The sequence below is a fragment of the Coturnix japonica genome, chromosome 1 (genome assembly GCF_001577835.2).
Source record: "Coturnix japonica isolate 7356 chromosome 1, Coturnix japonica 2.1, whole genome shotgun sequence".
Taxonomy (NCBI): domain Eukaryota; kingdom Metazoa; phylum Chordata; class Aves; order Galliformes; family Phasianidae; genus Coturnix; species Coturnix japonica.
Window position 1 is genome coordinate 1245678 of NC_029516.1, and position 15466 is coordinate 1261143.

The 15466-nt window shown below is 45.3% G+C and overlaps 1 protein-coding gene across 7 annotated transcripts in view; it reads right to left on the minus strand.

The window, feature by feature from the left end:
- Nucleotides 1–15466, minus strand: part of LOC107325293 (collagen alpha-1(VII) chain-like) — an 86050-nt gene that overhangs the window by 24602 nt on the left and 45982 nt on the right. For all 7 annotated transcript variants that reach the window (XM_032448635.1, XM_032448671.1, XM_032448711.1 and 4 more), the window contains 18 exons: nt 15232–15351; nt 13800–13928; nt 13413–13529; nt 8232–8312; nt 8079–8135; nt 7080–7115; nt 6915–6959; nt 6163–6207; nt 5692–5727; nt 5528–5563; nt 5103–5162; nt 4573–4698; nt 4249–4320; nt 4046–4081; nt 3468–3527; nt 1881–1925; nt 1455–1490; nt 619–654 (listed from right to left, as the gene is read on the minus strand). In XM_032448635.1, coding sequence (XP_032304526.1) covers nt 619–654; nt 1455–1490; nt 1881–1925; nt 3468–3527; nt 4046–4081; nt 4249–4320; nt 4573–4698; nt 5103–5162; nt 5528–5563; nt 5692–5727; nt 6163–6207; nt 6915–6959; nt 7080–7115; nt 8079–8135; nt 8232–8312; nt 13413–13529; nt 13800–13928; nt 15232–15351 — 1173 coding nt within the window. The remainder of the gene's footprint in view (nt 1–618; nt 655–1454; nt 1491–1880; nt 1926–3467; nt 3528–4045; nt 4082–4248; nt 4321–4572; nt 4699–5102; nt 5163–5527; nt 5564–5691; nt 5728–6162; nt 6208–6914; nt 6960–7079; nt 7116–8078; nt 8136–8231; nt 8313–13412; nt 13530–13799; nt 13929–15231; nt 15352–15466) is intronic.

Genomic DNA, 15466 nt, shown 5'->3' on the forward strand with positions numbered 1-15466 from the left:
GTTAACAAAACACTAGGCAGAAATTCAGCATTTTCTGCTCACTTTCTGCACACGGGGTTATTTTGCATTACCTGCTATGAGCCAGACTGGGGTGTGCTTTGGGGTGAGCTGGTTAACAAAAATCAGTGGAACTTTTATTTCTTCCCTTACCTCATAGGAAGCATTTTTGTGCTCCTGAAAGAACAGCTGCTGAAATGACTTATTTTTTGCTGCTATCAACAGTGTCTGCTTTAGGATCCTATTAAAACTACGGTGCAAGCTCCGCTCTGAGCATTGCATAGAGTGCAAGCAAGAGGTCAACAAAGTGGATTGAACCCACTGGAAAATCTCATGAAGGAAGGAGGTATCTAAATCTTGCATTCTATTGCACGGGTGTATAATGTAGAGAGAATGGACCCAAACTCTAGGATGCACATAGTGAAGGGAGCAGTTGTAAACAGGGAAACACCCATTAGACAGAAGGAAAACACATATCACTGTTTCTTATCATTTATGTCTCTACTTTGTCTGATCACTGAACTGTTCAAATAACTGTCCATCTGCTCACGTGCAATGATAAAACCCTAACAGCCTTTTACCCCATCTGCCCCAAAAGGTCACAATCTGGAACATCCTTACTCTTTCTCCCTTGGGTCCCAGGAGTCCCCGATCACCCTGAAAGCAAGCAAGAAATAAAGACAGTGAGTGCTTCCCTTTTTACTCACCCTTTCTATGCTACTCAGGCCACTGATTTGACACCAAGCCCATCTATCACAGCTGGGAGTCAGCTTCCCTGAGCACTCCACCAAAGCTTATCATGAGAGATTGTGCACAACTAAAATGTATTGTGCTGACCATATATAAAGATCTGGGACTGATGTGTTTTGGCTGACTCCATGCTCAGCATGTCCACAGTGCAGAGCTATCATTGTATTTCCACCTTCCAATGTGGCATGGTAGCTGCAGTCATATGCCAGTACTACACCTAGGGTGGGAAGGCATCCTGTATTTTATAGGGTTTCCCAGATTTCATTCTCAAAGCTTGGATTTTGCACTAAAAGTGTATGAAATACTAACTGTTCCTCAAGGTTTTATCTAGGAGGTGGGAAATGAAGCTGAAGGGTTTGGATTTGGTGCTTGATGGCATCTCATACCCTTCTCCAGTGCTCATAACTGGCAAAGTGACAGCAGATGGGAGAGACTAAAAGGACCAGGTGGGGACAAGAGACCAAAGAGAGTCTATAAAAGTGCACTGAGTTTCCTCTGAGTAGCAGCACTATATGTGTCTGATTGCACATCCCTACATTTGGACAAGATTTACTCTTCCCATTGCAGGGAACTATTTGTCACTTCACACTTTCATACACTGATTAAAGTCCACCCCCCCCCACAGTCTGTCCCAGAAAGATTCCCCATAAAGGTGCCCTTCTCTTAGGGAGCTTCATAGGAAAAGGGTGACAGTGACTCTTGCTTACTCTTTCGCCTTTCACACCTGGGAGACCTTTTGGACCCTGCAAAAACACAAAACAAGATGTGAAGATAAATACGAGTGAGGGAAGATATTAGGAAAGAAAGAGCAGTCTCTATCTAAGACTGAGCTACCTTCAAGAAGAGGTTTCAGCAAGGAGAAGCTGCTGGTGGAAGGGGTGCAGAACCTAGACTGGCCAACTTGCCCTATTTTGGAACCCTCACGTGAAGACTTTTGTATGCAAAAACAAACAGGATAGACAGGACGGGATAGACTAGGATGGCAAGTGGCCAAGAGGATAAAACAATTATGCTTGGTATGACAACTTATGTCTCACATCTGGCTAAAGGATTTACACTCAACCCTTCCAACATGACGTAAGAATTTGGGTTCCCCAGGTTTCTATTTATCTCTGTGCTACATTAACACTTACCATCATACCTACAGGGCCTTGGACTCCCATGATGCCCTCATCACCCTGTTGAGAAAGAGAGGTGTAGTGATGGCCATCAGCAGACACATGCAACATGCACAGTCCCAGCCCCACAATCCATCCCATGGGAAATAACAGGAATTGAGAATGCAGAAGCCTAGATCCTTAAAGGGAGTTTTGCAGCCTTGTTCATTCATATTTTTACATGCATTAGGTGTCTGTCCTATGGTTCTGGTTTAAAGGACTTAAAGGGCTCCATACCACACATATGACATTGAAAGTGGACAATGTTCTCAGTATTTAGAAAATACTCTGGTCAGCTTCAAGCTTCAGCTTCTTTTTAGCTTTCAAGAGAAACACATCTGTAGGATGATCTGAACCTGATTCAGCATGATAGTAATCACTCTAAAAAGGTGCTTCTTCTCTGTTCCTACAGGGAGGCACTGGTTAGAATGGCTTGGAAGAAGCAACCTATGGTTGGGTGACGTTGCATGTCCCTCCTCAAGCTGTATTTACACGTGACAAAAGCATGGGCAGCAAAGGGCAGAGTTCTGAGATGTTCCTCTTGTCCCAGGAGAATTCTCACCCTCAATCAGTGGGCTCTTTTATGTGCATTCATTGACTCTTTTTAGACCTTACTGCAAGTGAAAGCTGGTGGATCTGTGAAGTGCTTCAGTGACTTCACTTGGTAGAACCCACAAGACATACAAGTCTTTGAGATGCGTAGACTTGGGCATCATCGTGCGATGCCAAATCTCTCCTATCTGCTCAATATAACCTGTGATTCTGAGATTCTTTCCAGATTTATGCTGGAGTCAGAAGCGCAGAAACATTATTTCATCATTCCATTCAGATAATAAAGCTTGAGGGAGGTTTACCCCAGACCTTTCACAGCTGTTGACATTCTCATTAACTGTTTTGTCTCAGGGGCCTCATTGAACAGTTCTGCTGGCAGATGGGGAATTGTCTAAATGGATTGCAGCATAAAATCAGTTTATTCATGGAACAGCCACAGACGGAGCAAATTGAAACACGGCCCTTGATTATGACTCAATGAGGGTCTCCCCAGGGTCTTCACCAGAAGGGTACCAAAACTTCTCAGCAGCCTGAGGAAAAGTGAGCATTGCTTCCCCAGGGATGACAGAGGGTCAGGAGGGAAGAGGGGAACAAGAATAAGAAAGCTGGAGGTGGATTTCTGAAGGAATGAGTCTGCAGGTAACATCCCAGTGAGGTCCTTCCTCACTGAGACATGCAGATATATGAATGTAGATGCACCACTGAAGCTTCCATCTAGCCAGCAAGGGCACAGACATGTTGATCAACACAACATGCAGTGCTTGAGGGTGTCTAAATGCAAAGGGGATATTAACTGTGATCTGTGGAGAGAATGTGGTCAGTGCCAGCTCCAGCTGGGTGTATCAGTGCCTATCACCTCCAAATATGGCCAGAGAAAAATTAAAGTGGGCTCTGTAATCAGCTCTTTTGGCATCTTCTATGATGAGTGAACAGACAGTGATGGTATAAAGTTGCCTCCAAAAGAGAGTAGCTTGCAACAAGCAGAACAAGGAACATTTACAGAGAACCTACTTGAGAACCAGGCAATCCTCGGGGGCCTCTTGGACCAACAGCTCCAATCCCAGTTTCTCCCTGCAGGTCAGAAAGACAAAGGTCTAATTGGAGGAAGGACACCACATGCCATGACTACTGATCAGTTTGACCCATGGAATCCTAGAATCATTAAAGTTGGAAAAGATCTCTAAGGTCATCTCTTGCAACTGTCTACCTACCACAGTACTGCCCTCTAAACCATGTTGTCCCTAAGCGCCACATCTCCATGTATCTTGAATACCTCCAGCAATAAGGTGAAGCCTCCCTGGGCATCCTGTTCCAGAGCCTGACCACTCTCTTAGAGAAGATTTTTCTAATGTCCAACATGAAATGATTTAAAAGTTACAGAAAGAGTCAGGAGACTCCTTTTCATTGACTTTCTGCAGCTCTTTCTGGAGGATGACCCAACAAACTGGGGAGAGAAGGGCATGAAGGTGAGAGGGGATGAAGCATCTAGATAGGACCAAGGATAAGAAGCCAGGAGATGGCAGTGGGGTGTCCCATTACTACCCTAGGATCTCAGCCATTTGTGCCCTTCTTGGTAGGCTGGTACTCACCTTGTTGCCTTTGGGCCCAGGAGTCCCAGGAATCCCCTATAGGATGAAAAAACCCACAACTTTGTTTTGCAAGTCTTTGATGCTCTCCCATCCCAATGAAAGTATAGAAGCACACTCAGCCCAGATACCAGGGACTCAGCCTCTCTCCCCAGCCAAGTCTCAACAGTCTCTCAGAAGACAAAAGGGTGATGTACAAAAGTTACCTCTTTTCCTGGGGATCCTGATGGTCCTGCAGGCCCAGCAAGTCCATTCCGGCCTCTCTTCCCACTCTCACCCTTGAAAACAAAATCCTTTAAGGAGGAAAACACCACAAAGCAAAGGTCCCACTTCTCCCAAGCCAGCCTGAAAGCAGGAGTGTGTCCCTAGGTGCTCCTAGGAGCAATAGCCTTTGGGATGCTCCCAATGTGGGGGCATCATTGAAGAGAGGTGGAATTCAATGGATTGGTGTAGGCACTATCAGGAGGACCACATTCATTCTCACCTTGACTTGGACAACACAACATGCACAGTGCCCTCACACCACCTGCCTTCTGTCCTGGTGTCCCGGGTAGACCTGGAGCCCCTCTGTCTCCCTGTAAGCCAGGAATGCCAGCGTTGCCATGAATGCCCTGAATGCCCTGGGCTCCTGGAGGTCCTGGGGCCCCTGGCTCACCCTGTTGAGTGAGTAAGAAGAAATTTAGATTAGAAGTGAGATCAATAGCCCTCCAGAAGTGCTGAAGAAAGCCAGTGATGTATCCTTGAATTCACATAACAGGTATGTAGAACTGGGGGTACTCCAGTAAGAGATGTTCATAGGGATGGACTAGGGGCTGTGACATGGCTTAGTAAATGCCTCTGGATTTGACTTGATCTCAAGTGGTCACCTGGAGGACACAGTGCACTCCTTCCATCCCAAAACCTGTTTGTGCCTTAGCAAGTTGGGTCAAGCTTCAATGCCTTTACCATCTTCAGTGTCTTTCCCATCTAGCAGTGGGATGATCAGCATAGACAATGGAATCTAACACCCACAAAAAAACCCCACAAGTGAAATCCTATCTAGAGAAGAAGAAAGATTTACCTTAAATCCTGGGGGCCCAGCCTGACCAACAGGGCCTCTGAACCCAATTCCTGGCTCTCCCTGTGAAGGAAAGAAAGTCAGAAAGAAGCAAGGCCACTCTTTGCACTATGGGGCCATCAAAAAGCACAAACTGGAACACAAGAGATTCAACGTCAGGAAGCACTCCTTCATGTGCAGATGGTGGAACACCAGAACATGTTGCCCAGATAGTCCCATATCTTCTGACATTACCCTTTTATAATGTGTGCCCTGTCCATATGAACCATCAGGACTCCATACATAGGAGGGATAAATACTGGGTCTATCAGTGACTGTCTCAGGAATTTATCTGGACTCCTCAACTTGAGATGAGAGGTTAGATATTGGGAAGGTAGAAGGGGCATGGTGGGAGAATAGACACCTATGGTACCAGTGCTGTCCTTTACCTTCTGACCACTTTCACCTCTGTCTCCTTTGGTGCCCTGTGAAATGAAGAGAGACTTATCAAGCCCGTTGGAGAGGTGATGTGAAGTAAACCTCAGTGGAACGCCAAGCAAGAGAGTGGTGACACTATCCTGTGCCAGTGGCTGAACCCGACTCCACATCTCACCTTTTCTCCAGGCTCCCCCATCTCCCCAGGCTGCCCCTGCAAGACAAAGAAAGATCCATTTTTCAGCCACCTCCCTTCTCATGCCCATGGTCGCTGCACGAAGGCATTGATATTCATGGTAACCCATGCAAAATACCCTCTTTCCATTGGACTCTGAAACAGCCCTCCTTTGTCCACCTTTCTTTTGAATATCTGGGTCTCAACGCCTCAGATCTCCTGTTTGTCCCTTATGAGAAGTGTTCAAGAAGAGGTATTTTGTGTGGCTGAATGCCTGTTTTGATGGCAGAAGATGCCATAAGAAACTTAGGGCTGGGTTTGACCCCTCCTTCTATCCCTGTTTACACCAGCACAATCTCCCACAAACCCTGAATGTCCACTCCATCAGGATGTCCCAGATTCCTATCTTCCAGACCCTATTAGCAAAGGGAGTCTTTTCCAGGTCCCAGAGGCTCACAAAAGCTTGATCGCTACCTTTTCTCCTTTGTTTCCACGGGCTCCTGGAGCTCCTGTTTCTCCCTGGAAAACAACAAACAGCCCCTTTAGTTCAAGTATAAGGGACTTCTTCTTCCCTTTTTGATCCAGGTAGGTGCTACCTTCATTCTTGCATCATATTTCAGGAAGCAGTAATGAAGGACCATCTCCATTCCATCACATTTCTGATGGATCATCAAGCTGGGATATCCCAACCAGATCCAAAACATAGAATCATAGCATATTCTGAGTTGGAAGGGAGCTATAAGGATCATTGAGTCCAATTCCTAAGTCCAACCAGAGTCCAACCAGATTAGGACTGTCCCTCCTCCATCCCTCCTATACTGCACAGTGGAAGTGCACAGACAGAAAACAAACTGTGGAGTAATTGTAAGATATGAGTGGTACTGTGAATCTCCCAGGCTAAGAATACTACAGGTACTCATATAATACTGCAGATACCGTGAGTTTGAGGGAGAAAGAAGAAGTTCACTGAGGAGGGAATTATTGAGCAGCCAAAAAACCACTACAAATATGTCTAAAGCAGATGTGAATAAGTCAAGGTAGGGTCCTCTCTTCATTCTCAGTGGTCCCAACCATTGGTTACTAACTCTTGAATCCATCAGCCTGACCAATTTTTACCCATGACTTTTAGCCTCTAAATGAGACTGCCCTGGGGAGATAAATCTCCATCCTCCCTCATCCCCAGCACTGTTGAGTATCTGCCTTAAAGGTGAAACAAAAGCAATGACCTTTTGGCAATGGTAGAGTGGATCTGGAGGGCCCATTTCCTCCTTCTGTAAGAAAACAAATGAACGTACAAAACAGTTTGGATTCTGCATGATGAGAGAAAAGACTGTTCACATCCTCACCACACGCAGTGGTGGTGAAAAGAGCCCTGGACATGAATATTATACCTTAATTCTCCTTGGGTGCTGAGGACCTGGGTATGTCTTGAAGAAGAAAAGAAGAAAGCATGAGAGCAGGTGGGGAAATGTTTCCCCTCTTGAGCCGTGAAAAGCGTGTCTTCAAGCAGGGAGATGTTGCACAGCAAATCATTGCATTATAGCAGGGGTAGAGGCATCTTGCAGGGAGTCCATATTGGCCAGGGATCATGAGATCCTCATTGAAACGCTCCTGGTTGGATATGAGATGGTCTCCAGGCTCACTCTGAGCCACTCCAGCCTGGATAGGACACCTGAGATCTGGTTGCACCCATTGGAAATGGGCTGTAAGGTCCACAAACCATGAAATGCCTTGGCACCAGGTTTCTGGCAATGGCACAGACATCCCACCACAACCCTGAACTTCTACAGACATCCATAGAGACATAGAATGGTTAGAGTTAGAAGGGACATTTAACGCTCATGTAGTTCAGCTCCTCTGCAGTGAACAGGGACACCTACAGCTAGACCAAGTATGAGAAGCAACGTCTCCACATGGCACAGATAATTTCAGCTCAGTGCTACCACAGCCCACTGCCAAGGACAGGGCAATGATCAATTACTACTTTCAAGTAAATTAAATTAATTCAAACTCAGGGGAGATCTAGACCTATGTATTTATAAACACATATTTACTTGTTGATATACTCCTACAAATAACTTCTATACTCCTACAGATATCTTCTATACTCTCAGGATGAAAAAGAAACGAATCGGGTTATCATGTTCCCTCATTGATTATGTTTGATTTTCTCTACTTCTGCTTCGTGAGCACCACATTTCCCTTGCTAAACACAGTGAGAACACTCTGCTCTGCCAAGAAATTCAGCTTCATCAGCGGCTGTTCCTTGCTTTATTTATTAATATTTATCACTAACCTTTCACATACACCCTCTACACTGAGAAGAAGCACATTGGGCTTCCCTTGTATCCATGTGTTTGAAGACAACCTTGTATCAGGTATTCACTCACCATGGATCCAGATGGTGATCCCCATTTTGGAGCTCCTGGGGCACCGGGAGGGTGAACCTATGATAGAGCCAACAAGAAATGGTCCCCACTCCCTTACGGCTCTTCTCTTAGACATTGCTAGCCTAAAGCCTTTGGGATGTAATGGGGCTTTACCATATGTGTGTCATGCTGGGTTGATCTCCTGGCTCTAGGCTGCCTCGGGTGTGCAGAGCCATCTTCTGAATTCATGTTTTCCTACAAGAAAGAAAGCAGTATAATAGAATCACAGAATCATTAAGGTTGGAAAAGACCTCTAGTTCAACTGTCCACCTACCACCAATTACACTGTACAGCCAGTCATCCCACTGTGCATCTCTCGTGCAAATAACTTATGGTTATTTCAGGGGAATAATACCTAAATTCATGCAACTTTGAACTCTGCTTTTTTTCCCTGCAGCATCCATGCCTGGGTAACACACGTGATACGCATTTATTGCACCCAATATATCTGATTGCAGTAATACAACTGTTGATGTTTGATCACCCTACTCAGTGATCTTGCTGACATTTGCAGTGCTCGTGGCTTTGGCTGATACATATTTAAGACACACACCGTAAAGCTTGTACAAATAGTTACTGGCCTGGATCGTAAATTGGTTGTAATACTAGCAACAGTAGTTTATCTGCTCTCTGTTCTAAAAACAATCATATTCCTGCTCAGTATACAGCAATTATTCCCTGACCCACATGGTGTTGAACTGCGGAGCAGCTTTGGCAAACATATTGATGTGAAAACAATAAAGCAATGGAGTGATTCACAACAACAGAAGGCAGGAAACCTCCATGCACTCAAACCTCAGCCATGAGCCCAGCCAGGAGCATAGGCAAAGTACTAGGATGGGATGCAGATATTTGGCACTATTTCCACATTTGTATTATTATTATTTTCAGAGTCGAAGACCTGGACTGAACCTCAAAATTTAATCTAGAATCATGTGTTGAGTTCTGTTCTGATGGATTTAACTAAGTGGATGATATTTACTGGCTAATAAACACAGGAAGTTTCTGACTCACTAAAATACACGAGGAAAAATGATATTTTTTGCTCAAAGAAAACTAATATTCTTTACTGAATCATGGTGAGGAGCAAGAAGGAGGAAGAAAAGATTCACCAGTGATGTGCTGGCACACATTGCTCAGGGGTGCTCATCTGGAGTGTTTTCTGGCCATCCTGCACTGGGTTGCAGCTGATCTGCATGCAAAGCAGATACAAAATGCTGCTGCTGTTTTGCTATGGGTCCATGTTCATTGTGAAGTGCATCACAAGGAAAAGGCATGGCACACCCATGGGTTGCCAGGACCTTGCTGAGGTTTTATGGCAACCCGTCTGCATGCGTTCTCATAACGCTGCCATTTACAGGGGTGGTGGGAAATTGCAGGGGGTAATAACTCTCCTTCATTCTGCAATTCCTCTGCAATTTTAGTAGTTTCCAGCTCCAAGATGCCAGCAATAAGGTAACTCAAGGGAAAGGAGTGAGAGCTGCTGCTTTCTGAAGCAGTGATTTGCTGATAGTGAGTGGCAAGGTCAGGAAAAAGGAAAGAAGAATGGAAAGGGAAAGGGAAAAAAGGGAAAAGGATGAAGAGGAGAGAAGGAAAAGGAGAAGGAGAAGGAGAAGGAGAAGGAGAAGGAGAAGGAGAAGGAGAAGGAGAAGGAGAAGGAGAAGGAGAAGGAGAAGGAGAAGGAGAAGGNAAGGAGAAGGAGAAGGAGAAGGAGAAGGAGAAGGAGAAGGAGAAGGAGAAGGAGAAGGAGAAGGAGAAGGAGAAGGAGAAGGAGAAGAGAAGGAAAAGAAAAGGAGTAGAGCTGATGTAATCAGGTCTGGAAAGAAAAAAAATGGAAATACAGTGAGGAGGAAGAACTAGTTATCCAAAGAAAGAGTGAAACAGCAAAGAGCATGAAGATATCAGGTAAAAAAAAAAGAGAGAGAGAGACCTTAGGTATATCCGTATGGAGAAAACAAGGGGCATTTATCTGTATTAACTCTGAAAACGAGTGAGTTGAGGCTGGGAGATGGAGGGGATTGACCTGTCCAATCCCATAATGCTAAAGAATTGGTTCACCCACAGAAAGAGTCACCACCCGCCTCTTCTTGCATGGGCATGTGTACCAAGGCTCATCCTGTCTCTATATCAGTTAATTTGCTTCCCCCATTAACTCCTGCCAGCCAGAAATTGCATCTCTGAGATGAAGCTTCTTGGGCTATTACAGACTGCTTCTCTCTGGGGCCCTGTGAACCTTTTAACAGGTAAAATTTGTGATTGCAGCTGCTGCTGACGGGAAAACAAGCGGCTCTATTTTGCTCTCTTTGCATTGCAGAGATCTGTGCTGTGGGGAGAAAGGGACTGCTCCTGGCTCCCTGCCTATGGACCATGTTTTTTTTCTCTTCCTGAGGATAGAGGGGATAAATGGGGCAGTTGGTAAACCCTAAGTGCCAACATTTGGATAAATGATTGTGGCTCTGCTCCTCACCACCCCTGGGGGTTTTAAAAAGAATTTTAGGAAGTGCTTTCTCAAATGGGATGCAGAATTCTGATTTTGGTCTTTGGGATCATAGAATCATTGAATGGTTTGGGTTGGAATGGACCTTTCAGACCATCAAGTTCCAACCCCCTGCTATAGACAGGGACACCTCCCACCGGACCAGGCTGCTTACAGCCCCATCCAGCCTGGCCTTGGATGCTTCCAGGGAGGAGGCATCCACAACTTCTATGGGCAGCCTGTACCAGTGTCTCACCCACAGTAAAGCATTTCTTCCTTATTTCTAGTCACAATCTACCCTCTTCCAGTTTAACGCCATTTCTCTTCATCTTGAAGCTACATGCCCTTATAAAAAGTCCTTCCTCATCTTTCCTGCAGGCCCCTTTCAGGTACTGGAAGGCTGCTATAAGGTCCCCACAGGACCATAACTTTCTCAACCTGTCCTCGCACAATTGGTGCTCCAGCCCTGTGGTCATCTTTGTGGCCCTCCTCTGGTCCCACTATAACAGCTTGGTGTCTTCCTTGTGCTGGGGGCCCCAGACTTGAATGCAATACTCCAGATTGGGTCTCATGAGAGCAGAATAGTGGGGTGAAATCACCTCCCTTGACCTGCTGGTCACACTTGTCTTGATACAGCCCAGGATATGGTTGGCCTTTCGGGCTGCAAACATACACTGCTGGCTTGTGTTGATTTTTCATTTACTAACACTGCAGAGATGAAGGGATAAATTAAACTACTGACACCCCTAATTACCGAAGACAGCACTACTTTGGCCCCACACCTCTCTTCCTTCCCAGTGCCATGGCCATAGTGTTTGGGCACACAGATGCATGTAGTTCCCTGAAAACAGACCAGTAGGGTTCCGTCCCTTTTCATTAAGGAGGAAGATGCTCTGTCTGATTTATTAAGTCCAAATGTGTGAAACTGTGATGAGGTTGCTCATGAGAAGCATCCAGCATAACTCAAGCCCACAGTTTCAGATTTGGGATGGCCTAATTCATAGATAGTGGGTGCAGGTCCATAGGGTCTGAGCTCTGTCTACTTTAGACAATGGGGCACCACAGAGCTTCTGCCTCAGCCAGGGTCATATACCCATTAGAAATGAAGAGTCACTACCCCTGGAGGTCTACAAGGAAAGGGTGGTTGTGGTACTGGCTTAGTGAACATGATGGTAATGTGTTGATGGTTGGACTTATTGATCTTAGACATCTTTCCAAGCTTAATGACTCTGTGATTTTATGATTCTCTGTCTGCTGGAAGCAGGCTCTGCATGCTCCTGACTGCATGCACTGTGGCTGCAGCTGAAGGATGCTCACTGCTCAGGCTGCAGCTTGCACACAAACACACGTGAATGCTCCTGTTTGTGTGCTTGTGCTGGGAGCCCTCTCCTGGCTGCTGCAACCATCGTGAGTCTGTGCGGAGGTAATTTGCAATAGGAGAGGAGGCAAATTTCCAGCAGACTATTCAAATCAGAGCAAGATTTCCTCTTGACAGAGCATCTCCACTTTAAGCTACCTCCCACGTTGCTATTCCTAGAAGTATCGAATGCAGTTCATAGCAGAAACAGTTCTTGCTGCTGTAAGCAAACACTCAAGGGATTTTTCTGTTCAGGTTGTAGGCATCCTGTCTCCAAGTGTTTTATATTGTCCCACATGACATCCTGCTCATCAGATTGGAGAAGAATGGATTTGATGGATGGACCACTCTCTGGATAAGGAATTGGCTGTATGGTTGCACCCAGAGAACTGCGGTCAGTGGCTCATATGGGAAGGTATTATATTGAAATAATAGAATAAGTTGGGAAAGACCTCTAAGATCATCCAGTCCAACCATCAACCCATCCTCACCATGCCCCCTACCATGTTTATTATCACCAGGGATGGTGACTCCAACATCTCCCTGGTCCAACATCTGATCACTCTTATGGAAAAGAGGTTTTCACCAGTATCCAACTTAAGGTGTGTTACTTAAAACTGCACCAGATGAGTGTCTCTGTCCTCTCTCCATCACTGAGGTTGGTGTCACATAGTATGTGGTATTGGGGAAGGGTCTACCAGCATGACCCACTGCTCTCATAATTGATGTGAAAGCAAAAAAGATGTTGTGTTTGGTAGATGGAAGCTGAGCATGATATGGGCTCTTGGAAGAGAATGCATATCTGAGAAAGCAGAAATAAAGAGTGAATTTGAATGGTAGGACACAGACAACCATACTTTAGCAAAACGCCAATGTATTACTCATCAGCTCACCTGTGATAGCTGTTATCAGCCTCAATGTACCCTATAACTTTGCTGCATATAGTATAACATGACTTAGAGGGTATGTGAACATGCACTTTTAAAGCAGCTGTACCTCCTGACTATAGAAGAAGCCTCTCTCTTTGTTGTTGTCCCTCAGTAACTCATCTCTTCAGTATTTTAATAGACAAAAGTCACACAGATCTTGAAAGAAGAGCTGTGTCACCCTACAACGTGTTTCCTCTGGGACAGTCACTTTGTCTCCATTGACCCACAACGTTTGTTAAATTCCAGTCTCCTCGTTGAAATTGTCATTTTTTTTCCCAACAAAATGTGTAATTAACCTCCAAGAAAATTTATCAAGGGTTCTAGGGGACTCCCTGGCCATATATAAAGGACACAGTTGGCCAACAGTGTCCTGCCCAGACCTCATGTCCAAGCAGTGGTCTTTGTGGATGTGTCTGGGGGCTGTTCCAAGGCTCAGAGCACTGGGTGTAAGATGAACATCCCAGTCTCCTCCGGTCTATCACTGATCTCCACACTGGTCTTAGTGTGACTTAGTGCTGCTGGGGAATACCTACAAGGCTGTTGTCCTCTTGTGGCTGTCCTTCCACTCTTTCCTCCAGGGATTCAAGTAGCTCTATGGACAGGTTTCCTTGCAGATCACCTTCTAGATGTGGTGAGGGCACAGAGAAGCTCTGCAGAAGGTGGGAGATGAATGACAGCACAGTCTTAATGATTACCAGAATGGAACATGGAAAGCAAAGTTTCAGGCACTGGAATTGATTCCTGCAGGAATCCTTATCCTTTCACTAAATTAACTTTTCACTGCAGTAAAACAGAGGAAGAATCCACAGTATTGCAAAGGGTTTATCTAATCAAGTTCTTCAAAATGTAATCCTTTTGCATCTATTTAATCAGCACGAGTAGGAATGTAATTAGAAGTCACTGAACAGGCATTTACATACACTGCTGTGAGAGATATTTGTCCCTTTTGAGTCTCCCTTACTCCTTCTTTCCTCAGATATTTTCTCCATTGACTCAGGAGTGTTCCCCAGGGGTTGGTGCTCAGAATCAGAACCATCAGCAGGTGGACCCTGTGGAGACCAAAGAAAGTTACTGCTTTTCCAAGTCAAGACCTCATCCACAACACACTGTTTTATCCACACTGTCACTTGTTAGAGGCTGAGGATGAACCTAAAGAACCAAGTTGCCAAGGTCTCTCTTGCACTTTACTTGGGAAATGCCAATGATGTTGGGCTGTGGCATCCAACAGAGATCCCTGATGGGTCAGGGGGCTGCCCAGTGACTCAGAGGTGAATGTTTTGCCTCTTCTACCTTAAACCCCAAGCAAAGTCCTTAGAAAGAAGTGTTTGGCTCCTCTCACCCCATCCTGGACAAACAGCCCAAGCCATCTAATTATACCCCGAACCCCTATTCATAGTGGCAGAGATAGTGACAACATTTATGAAAAACCCTGACCACTAAGATGGACAAAACTCCCTTATTGTCATAACTTTGGTGTCTCTGCTGCCCAAATCTGGCTCCAGGGTTGCTGGTGTATGTCAGTTTTTGGTTTTTTGGGAACTCTGATGCAAACAAACCTACTGGTGAGCACTTCATTCTCCCTTGAGGCCCTAAAATGCTGTTATCCTGGCTGCTATGATCTGGAAAAGCAAGATCACAGCAAGATCCTGGAGCAGAGTAAGGATGAGCCTGCCTTACCCTAAGTGCCTGAACAACAGGTCATCAATGAACCAACCACAGAGGAAGACAAATTCACCATGAGCTGGCTCCAAACACTCCCACATCTCTTGTGCTCCAGTTACAGGCAACATTTCCTACCCATGACTAACAAAGGTTTATGGTGAGTCAATTCTCGACTGTCATAAGAGAGGATTAGAAAAGACACAATTGCAGCTGCCAGTGCTGTGTTCCAGACTGTCCTTTTTCAGGACTGTATAGTATGGGCAAATTAAGACCCAGGGTTTCTCCTGCAGCTATGAGAGGTAGCTTGGATACAGCTCTCTATGTTTATTCCTGGATATGTACTGCAGCAGACAGGAACTGGTGTTCAGGACGAGATAAACCATAACATCACTAGTAAATTTCTAATTTCCATAACAAAAAATTATTTGTTACTTGCAATTGCCAAAGCTGTAGGCAATTAGATTATCTGTAGCAATTAGCGTGGTTACTTGAGCAAATGAGAGCTGTGGAGTCATGGCAGGGACAAGAAAAAAATGTATTTGGGAATGGGGGATGAGGGATGAGCATGGACTGGAAGCTCTGGCATGCATCAGATGTGTGAACTGTTAATGTTATCACTGCAGCAAACTGGATGGACAAGAGCACAGATCTACATGACTATACTTCACCAATTCTGCTGTTTGTTCTCACCTTAGGGAGTCCTTCAGACACCAGCACCCTAAATGGAGTGTCCACTGCCAGACTCTGTGGTTCTTCTGTCACCCCAGTGCTGGTCAGGGCATCATGAGAAGTATCAACTGGCAATGAACCCTGTAACATCAATAAAACAACCACCCATGAACCACAAATGCAAAAAGATAGATTCTGATGGCTTATTTCTGCCCACCACCCTGGCACTCCAGCAGTCTTGGTCCCACCTGCTGGC